This window comes from Hipposideros armiger, unplaced genomic scaffold (assembly GCF_001890085.2).
Source record: "Hipposideros armiger isolate ML-2016 unplaced genomic scaffold, ASM189008v1 scaffold_438, whole genome shotgun sequence".
NCBI lineage: Eukaryota > Metazoa > Chordata > Mammalia > Chiroptera > Hipposideridae > Hipposideros > Hipposideros armiger.
Window position 1 is genome coordinate 363,615 of NW_017731788.1, and position 9,611 is coordinate 373,225.

Consider the following 9,611-nt stretch of genomic DNA (forward strand, 5'->3'; position numbering starts at 1 on the left):
CCTAGAATGGCACTGATGTAAAAGTTCTACGTGTAGTGTCACGTTTGAATTCCCCTTTCTCCAAGATGTACAATAAATATGCATCCATCGTCTGAAATACTTTGGTGATTGAAAATCCTTTTGTAATGCTGAAGAAATGCAGGTATTCCAGCTGATATGGCCTCCCAGCCCATAGAAGGATGCTGTATCTCAGAAACACTTAAGACACTCTGCAGATGAAAACAGAAGGGGAAAAAAAGCCTTCCAGCACCCTCCCCCGGTCCCGCCCCCCCCCAACACACACACATACATTTGAAGTGCTTCTTTCTAAGCACGATTTCCGACGACAATATCTTAATACCTGAAGTTTATTTGGCTATCCTTAAAAGTGCAACTTATCGTGACGTCTCAAGGGACAGAAAAGTTGCCGAAGTCCGAGGAATGAGTCACTTTGCTCAATTTTGATGAGTAATCTCAAGTGTCATGGAACACCGTTTGGAAGAAGGAGAGGGAAGGGGGCGTCAGATCTGCAGACGGAAGAAGACTGGCCCCTGGGGATTGGATGGTGAGGTCTCGATTTTCCTAAAATTGCGTCATTTCGAACCCAATTGGGTCCAGATATTATGGGCACCGACGGGTTACCGTCTTGGAAACTCTCAATCAGACGCAAGCGAGAGGAGGCGGCTAATTAAATATTGAGCAGAAAGTCTCGTGGGGAGCGTGTCACGTGGGTCTCGAAGCTCGTGAAGCCTCGGATAAATACAGCGCCTCACCAAGCAGGCAGAAAGCGCGTTGCGACCTCCTCCTCCATCGCCACAGCGACCCAGTGCGGAGCGCCCCGCGAGCGCTCAGACCAGCCAGAGGAACCCAGCAGGCTTGTCCGCAGCGGTAAGTGCCTGAGCCCCGCCAGGCGGGCTTGCCGCGCCGCGCATCGCTCCGAAGTGGCAGCTGGCAAAGGTGGACTGGCCAGCTGGGGCGAGGGACAGTGCGATGGACAGCAAGGAGACGGGTATTCCAAATGCCATGTCCCTCTTTGTCTTCCACTTGCAAAGCCTCCTGGCTTGAAGTTGTGGATTGGTGGATTGGGGTCTGGGGCAGTTGGGATCCAGGGAGAAGGAAATCTGAGAAGCTTTGGGGCATGATTCTCTTTCCTAAAGGGTACATGCGGGACGTTAGCCCTTACGCTTTTTATCTTGGTTCAATCGCCCTTAGTTCCGTTGTGGGACCCACAATTTTGCCACTCCAACTCTGTATTGCAGCCACCCCCAATGTATGTACTTTTCTCTCCTCGATCTCTTCTCCCCACTCTGCCCAGAAATCCAACATGAAAATGCTTGTGGCCTTGGCAGTCGTTTTTCTCGTGTCCACTCAGCTGTTTGCAGAAGAAATCGGAGCCAACGATGATCTTAATTATTGGTCTGACTGGTCCGACAGCGACCAGATCAAGGTGAGCCCATGTCCCAAGCTGGCCCATGTCGTTCTTCCCGGGCTCGGGAGCTGTCACTTCCCCCACCCCGCGATAGCACCATAGTTAGCCTGGTGGGCACTACGACGGCGACCACAGGCGGTGGAGGCGCACGGGGGGAAGTAAAGAAAGCCACCCCCCGGGGACCCGCAAGAGATTTTGTGCCCACCATCCAAGTTTCCTCCCGAGGGCTGCAGGGTCAGGTCTCCGGAACTCACTGGAGCAATGATGCCCTGCCTGATGAGCCCGGGGACCTCACAAGGCTGGAAACCTCACAAGGTTTCATCCCCAGGTAACAGGGATTTCGGGGACTCCAGTCTAGCTAGCTGCAAGGGGCTGGCGTTTGGAAACGCTGGGCAGGGGTAGAGGAGGGCGCACCGGACATAGGCAGAAGCGGGGACAAGGAGTGAGCTGCTGGCGACTTAAAGGGACGGAGGTGGGTGGGAAGCTAACTTCCTAAAGACGTAGCTGCAAGTTATCCTTTACACGGCTGTTGGTACAAAAGGGAGCGCGCCTCGCGGGAACAGTGCAGGTCGCTCTGTGCGGGTCACCTGTAAAGCTTTGTCACCCTTTCACACACCCCAAAACACCACACCTGTGTGCATTTAGGGTGGTGAGGCGTCTCCAAAGCCGGCGCCTGAGCAAGACCAAGTGAGGTGGCTGCGCTGCAGATGAGTGAGGGTCCCCGGGCTGGGAAGAAAGAGTGGAAAGCGCGCAGGGCTCAGACACCGAGCCTCCTGCAAACTTGGAAGGGCTTAGGGGAGGCAGCCAGCTGGACACCAGTTCCGCTGGGAGGGGTGGAGGCAGGGAGCGCGCCGCCATGGACCCCATTCGGCCTCCTCTCCCCTCCCTGCGGAGCCAACGTCCGTGTCCTGGACCCTGCAACCGAGGTCTGCCCAGACTCAGGGTTCCGGGAGCCTCGCGCTGGTTGCCTACACGCCCGTTTGTTCCCACGTCTGTCCCCCAGGAGGAGCTGCCCGAGCCCTTTGAGCATCTTCTGCAGAGAATCGCCCGGAGACCCAAGCCTCAGCAGTTCTTCGGATTAATGGGCAAACGGGACGCTGGTGAGATGGGCGGTCATCCCTCTCTCTCTCTCCCGGCAACCCGCCGGGTCTGCCCATTCATTCTCGGGGCACTCAGCCTCTCTTGCTCTTTGAGATTTCTAACCTAAAAAGGGTGTAACACCGCCCCCTTCCCACCCCCCGGGGGGCGAAGGCAGCTCGAGCCCTCACCTCACTGTCACACGCATATGTCCGCGGAGGGAGGGACACGTCCATTTCGCGTGTCTCACAGGGTTAGAACCAAACCACCAAGAACAGGAACCAATCTTAGTTCCCTGGACTCAAGGTCCAAACTGACCAAGCGGGAGCCTCCAGGGAGTAGCACTCTGATGGGTCTAAGTGCATGTGGAAGCTGATTATACACGATTCGGGTTAGAAGGGATTTAGCTGCCTGCCCCTTGTCTCGCGATAGAAGTACTCACTTTCTCTGAATTCATCACACCATCAGTGGAACCTGTGAATAGTTACTGTCAATTGTCTCTTGTCAGATTCCTCAATTGAAAAACAAGTGGCCCTGTTAAAGGCTCTTTATGGTAAACATTTCTATAAATCTTTATTTTACTATTGTGAATGCACATGTAAGAAAGTGAAAAAAAAGTCTTTTATGGTCTGAAGTACAGATTCTTGATTATGTTTGTTTAATAAAGAGATGGATTGGGATTCTCTCTCTCTCTCTCTCTCTCTCTCTCCTGAGTGTCTAATTGGTAGTCATCCTTGAAGATGTGTTTTTAGAGGAAACAGGAGGTATGGCTTAACAGTCGTTAACAGGCCTCAGGAGTCTCAGAATCTTGGATTTGAATCTGTGACCCATAGAAAGCACTTGAAAATTTTATTTGTTTGTTTGTTAAAATATTTTGCTTTATTATCAATAATTTGGTTAGCATTTATGGTTCTGTTATATTCCTCAGGATAGTACATGAATGGAATGGGCAATGTTCCATATTTTAAAAATCAACTGATTTTTATATTTCTCTTTAAAAAATATAATGTAGCCTCTTTAAAACAAATCTATTACATTTGCTCATTTTATCTTTCTTTCTTCTAGGACACGGCCAGATCTCTCATAAAAGTAAGTTCAAAATTATTTGGACATTTATCAGACACCAATGTAAAAGATTGAATTCCACTTTATATAACACCTGATCTTATTTCCTGCTCTAACTTGGGACTTGTTGTTTTTATTTAAGACACTGTAAGAATGGAGGAACTCATATTATATTTACATCCAGAACATGACTGTTTAAAGCTCTGTTGTTTAGACATATCGTACTTAACAAAATGATACATTATGTTAAAAATGTTTTAACTCCCGGTTAAACTGCTGCGGAGTTTCTGACCCACAGAAACTATGAGATAATAAATATTTGTTGTTGTTTTAAGCTGATATAAAAAATCCTTTAACCCCTATAAATTGCTAGTTTAGAGAAGAATTTCAATCCTAAAAGTACAAATCTACCACACATTCTCCCCCACCCCCACAACCGCCACTTCCACTGCAAAACAAAAACAAAACAAAAAAACCATATTTATTTGGAACTTCTAACTCATTTGCGTATGCTGGATGCCATAATGATATCACTTATTAGGGTAATTCAGCAGCCAAGTAAGAGACGCCAGTGAATGTCTGCAAAGAGAATCCTTATTAAAGGTAAAGACAGATAGAAATGCAGTTTTTTTATTCCATAACTGAACGGGAAACCTCAGTCTATCAAAGCACAGTGGAACATTTCTTAGAGTAGGTAGTGAAGATGGCAAAATTGTGACACTTGACGGTCATTAGATCCCAGTTTCCCAGTTAATGGAGGCAAAGTTGACAGAAAGCCTCAGGGCTCCATCTTAATGTGCTGTCCACTTACGTGCCCTGACTTAGGTTTTGGCTCTCTGGGTGGCAGAGTTGGCCACAGTAAGATTGCAGCCTTATTGTCAACTGATACGGCGTCAACCAAGACACATCCTCCCACTGGAGTTAAAATGATAACCTTTTCCAAAGGCTTCATCCTTGAAGATAAATCAATGATATTTGCTTTTTAAGGATTTGACTTTCAAGGGAATTATATATAGCAAAATTCTATGTAGTGAAAATAAATGCACTCTACTAATGTCAAAACTAACACACTTTTCCAAAAAGAGTATTATTTAAAGTCCAATAAGATAGAAATCGTGACTTTTCAGCAGCTTGTGATTATCTGACTTAACTACGGCTCAGCTCCTAAGAAATACGACATAACTCAGTAACATGAGGAAATAGGCTTGGATATTTCTCTGTCACACAAATGTGAAATTGACTCCCTAAAAATCAAAGCTAGCTTAAATAGCAACAATATTTAAAACTTTATATACTATATAAACAGATAAAATATAACATGAATAAAGGGTACTTGCTAATATTTAGGTATAGAATTGACAGAAGTGCTTTCCTTGTATTGTTTTAATGTCATTTACAAGACTTATTAGGAATCTTCATTTCTTTGGGCTCACCAAAACTTGAAATAGATATATGTTTATTATATGGGCACATATTTGGAAGCTTGCTTTTTTTCTTTTTCTTTTTTGTACTAGTTATAACAGTTTATTTCCTCAAAGATATACATATTAAAATACCCCTAAATGTATTTTTCCAGGGCATAAAACAGATTCCTTTGTTGGACTAATGGGCAAAAGAGCTTTAAATTCTGGTATGTATAAAATCATGACTCAAAATAAACAGTATTTTAAATATACATGTATTATTTTCTTTATAAGGCATAGTTATCAAAGTATTAAAAAGGAATAATAAATTTAAAATGAATATTTATGGTGAAGAAAATCTAATTGCTATAAGTAAATCCAAGAATGGATTTATAGCTGATTAAGCTAATATTACCAGAGTATCAATCTCTCTTTTTCAAACCGCAAGCCTTACCAGTGTCTGCCCCACTTAATCATTACCTAACCTGAACCTTTGGGCTAGTTTAATACTCTTTCCCTAATATCTGTTAACTAAGCCACATTTAACCTTACTGAACTGAGGAGGTAGGGGGATGTAGGAAATAAGACCCAATTTCACTTGATACTAAGGTCATTTGAAGGTCTTACAAGACCTTACATCTGGCAGTCTTCCAACACAAAAATAAAGAAATAAACAAAACAAAATAAATTAATTTATACGAATTACTTGCTCTTCATGAAGTTATAGATGCTCAAACTCTAAAACCCGATGGACGTTTGAGAATATGAGAGTAATATAGTCCATTCCGGTGCCTTCAGAAAGGAACATAATCAAATCATCCTAGAGGATTATACATAATCAGCCCTGGCTACAAAACCCTTAGGAGAGAGGCCACAATTCTCATAACCCATTTTGATTCTGAACAACTCTTTCACTTGATATAAAGGCTGCATGTTTCCTTCTCTTTTGTTTCTATTTCCTATGTAAATGCCACATGCATATATCTGAAAATTCATTCATCACACTATTTTCATGGTTAAACAACCCCTATATCATTTTCATCAAGACTGATTTTTTTAAGCACATTCAGGCCTTACAGTCCTTGGTTTAGGCTCCTTGGGAAAGCTATTCAAATTCTCTTTATTTTACCCTCAGTGAAAATGGAATGAAAATACTAATCATGTAATTCATTAGAAAGTAATTAGCAGCTGTCTTATCCATTTAGAATATTGCAAATTTCTAGAAAATCTGTAACTAAGATGTGCTCACTTAATTTTTATTTATCTAGAGAAGTCATGCAAAAATGATGTATCCTAGTATTTATATTGCTTTTCTACCTTTCAAATTTAGACACTACATTTGTATTTCTTCAACAGTAATTTTGGGGCTGCTTAAGTTTAAATTGTAAAGACATTACCAGTCTGCCTAATAAAAAGCTTAAAATTGTTTTATTAATATGTATTATCTCGTAGCTTTTGGAAATGGAATATAAATTTAAACCACACTGGCATTGTTTGTATCAAAAGTGTACACTAGCCCTTATATAAAGCAGGGGTTTTCTTGATAACCATATTAGTCATTAATTCTCCATTTCCAGAATTGATAAGAGTTTCAGAACATGCTTAACTTTACAAATACTGTGTAATACTATGCAATTTAGAACAGATTAAAATGTACTTAAAGTAATAATGTAATTATAGATAATAAATAGAATCACTATAATGAATCAGAATCAAATTATAACTAAATCTTTGCTCCTCCACTTTAGTTAAGAAAATATAAGAGGAAGAAAATGGGCAAAAATGTAATCAATATTCAATCAGAGATCTTTTTACATCCTCAGTTGAGGCAGAGTTATCACTCTCTTCTTTTACAGCCATCTGATCCTTACCCTTTGGTGGTCCCAGACTCCTTAGACAATCTGAGAAATCTAGAAACCTTCTTCTCAGAGAAACCCTCCTCAGCTCATACAAAAGTTTACAAAAGGTTTCAGAGGGTTCAAGGACGCAGTAAGAAACTCTGCTTCCAGTTAAGAGGCCATTACGTTCCAAGGAAATCACTAATCTGTCTTTGGTTAGTTTATATCAGCCTTCACCTGACTTCTCTAAGAAACAGAATCATGTTACCCATGGAACTGCTCTTATGCTAGTTATCCTCCTCCTAATATAAACAAACCAGGGCAAGAAAGGAAGTGTTTCCTTCTGTCAGAACCGCCCAATTTGGGGCTCAGCCTGCTCTACCCCAGAAGTGCACACATGATTGACATAACACATTCAGCTTATTGTTAACCTCTCTTAAGGCATAGTTGGGTGCTAACGATCATCCGCTCTGCCGTGTTGAAGGGGACATGATGACAATGAAAACTTTACCTATCTTCTCTCTCAACAAATCCTTCTCACTGAGAACAGTGTTTAGAATAGCACCTATAGTTTCTACATGTCTTTTGCAGTTCTTTCTACTATTCTATTTAAATTTAATGTTTTATTCAGGGCATACTGGATTTTTAAAAGCACAGTAGATTCACCATAATGTAAATCGAAGTCTATAAAGTATTCATTAAAATGATGTAATTATACATAGTATTTTGATCATATCAGTCTGACCCTTACCATTTTGTGGTTATAGACCCTTTGAAATATAATATAATTATAATATAATATAATATATATATAATTTTGGCATATTTCTTTTTGTCCAGATAGTCAAAGTACTTAAATTACTTGCTAGCTATATGTTAAGTTCCTTTGGACGCAATAATTAACCTTTCATAGGACTTTAGGATGCTACTGTAGGAGGTAAGTCAAACTGTTGTATTTAGATGGCACAACTGCTCTACCTACAGACAATAAGGCTGTTCTTAGCCTCAAGGACAATCTATCATTGGGAGGCATCTACAAGAGAGAAAGAGACCCTTACATAATTAGGCACTCCTATAACATGAATCAGCAAACTTTTTCTGTAAAGAGCCACATAGTAAATATTCCAGGATTTGTGAGCCATGCAGTCTCAGCAACAGCTACTCACATCTGCCATTTTAATGCTGACGTAGCCTTCCACAGGTAAAGTAGCCATAGTCTGCCCCTGTTTGAGAATGCTGCTGAGAATCAACATTGCAATATGTTGTGGAAATACCAAGCGTATGATGGATGGCCAAAGTTACCAAGAATTCTATGGTCAGGTCACTTCCAATCAGGATACAGACTTAGACGATTGGAAGACATGAAAATAAAACTCTTAGAAATATTTCAATGGAGGGGAAACAGTCATGATGAGTTTAAAATAAATGCCTATACACCTTAAACTTTATCTGTTTAATTCCCTCAGTGATGCCTCTGTAAAAATCCTTTGTCTTCTCTTTGTTCTCAGTGGCTTATGAAAGAAGTGCAATGCAGAATTATGAAAGAAGACGTAAATAAGCTACCTAATGTGTTATTTACTGAGCTCCATTTGTGTCAATGGCCGATGAAAGGTAAAAATGAGCAATGCACTCTGAGAAATAACTATTTATTTAATAATAATTGTTGTTTTGAGTTGAAAACTCAAAAAGTGTTTATTTTTCATATTGTGCCAATATGTGTTGTAAAAGTGTGTTATAATTCTAATACGATGACTCCCTCAGAAGTAGAAATCAATGGTAATTTCTCAACAAAGCACAGTGTTCAATGAAATTGTAAAAACCTGTCAATAATATCGTCTCTGAAGAAAGTAATCATTTTTGTTTCTTGGAAGTAGTCACGTCAGCTCCCGCTGAAGGAAAGAAAGCTCACAGACAGGGTTGTGCGTCTCCATTTGTTTTCCTAGTGAAAATGTACTGAGATTTGGTATCAAACTGTATTTGTATCCCTGCAGCATGTTTTATGTTTTGTGACTATATAGAGATGTTTTTAAAAGTTTTAATGTGATTTTAAGGTCTTCATTTCATTGTATAATGTGTTGTGATAGTTGGCATTTTAAATAAAAGAAAAAAATATCTTGAGAATTGGGTTTTAGTTTTTCATTAACATTTATGTCAAATTACCTTTCTTTTAGTAGATGAAATACATTGAAAGCTGTTTTGGCTGCTAAGTAACAAAACATAAAGCTATTAAATTTCTCTTTCTTAAGGAAAATGACTAAAATGTAATCTCAGTTTCTCTCACACGCACACTTTTTTTGTCTGTTTCAGTCATTTGGCATGAGATCATTCATGGAGAAAACAATCACATTTTAGAACCCAAAGAGTAAAGGCTAAATTCTGTTTATAAATGCCTATGGTTCCCTTTTACAAATAGGACAAAAATCTACCTTAAAGATGCATTTCACTCATTATTTCCCTGTTGGGTAAAACACCAGCACACTACGATTTCAACCCTGCTTGGAGCTCAGGTATAAATGCACAGCCTGTGAATCTCAGTAGAATTAAGACAGCAAGCCAAACTCTCACAAAGGTCAGTAGAAGATGATACAGAAAAATGGGGGGGGGCTGATAATATAACATCACCCCCAAAATGAAGACAAGAGCTTCTTTCTAGCATTTCTAAGTAGTGCCTGTGAATTGCTAACACTCATAACACTGTCTAGCAGAAACGTGTGCATCATGAAGAAATACAGAACAATCAGAGGAGGCTAGTAAATATATTTATTTAAGGGGAAGGGTTGATCAATTTCCTTGGAACCGTTTTCCGATTGCATAGAGAAT

The 9,611-nt window shown here is 40.6% G+C and overlaps 1 protein-coding gene across 4 annotated transcripts; it reads left to right on the top strand.

Annotated features, from left to right (window-relative positions):
* Positions 1-614: 614 nt before the first annotated feature.
* Positions 615-8,912, top strand: TAC1 (tachykinin precursor 1). 4 transcript variants are annotated; one of them, XM_019665285.1, is made up of 7 exons: positions 630-867; positions 1,295-1,426; positions 2,412-2,508; positions 2,994-3,038; positions 3,551-3,574; positions 5,127-5,180; positions 8,300-8,912. In XM_019665285.1, the coding sequence occupies exons 2-7, from the start codon at positions 1,304-1,306 to the stop codon at positions 8,347-8,349; spliced, it is 393 nt and encodes a 130-aa protein (XP_019520830.1). In that variant the 5' UTR covers positions 630-867; positions 1,295-1,303; the 3' UTR covers positions 8,350-8,912. The 4 variants fall into 4 exon arrangements, with proteins under 4 accessions (XP_019520831.1, XP_019520833.1, XP_019520830.1 ...); XM_019665286.1 differs by lacking the exon at positions 2,994-3,038 and having other exon boundaries at positions 615-867; XM_019665287.1 differs by lacking the exon at positions 5,127-5,180.
* Positions 8,913-9,611: the final 699 nt, after the last annotated feature.

Bases quoted from the DNA above. Each gene is read 5' to 3' on its own strand.
- TAC1 (XM_019665285.1), top strand. From the start codon at position 1,304: ATGAAAATGCTTGTGGCCTTGGCAGTCGTTTTTCTCGTGTCCACTCAG. The intron at 2,509-2,993 runs GTGAGATGGGCG...GTCTCTTGTCAG, and splicing joins AATGGGCAAACGGGACGCTG to ATTCCTCAATTGAAAAACAA. The intron at 3,039-3,550 runs GTAAACATTTCT...TCTTTCTTCTAG, and splicing joins CCTGTTAAAGGCTCTTTATG to GACACGGCCAGATCTCTCAT.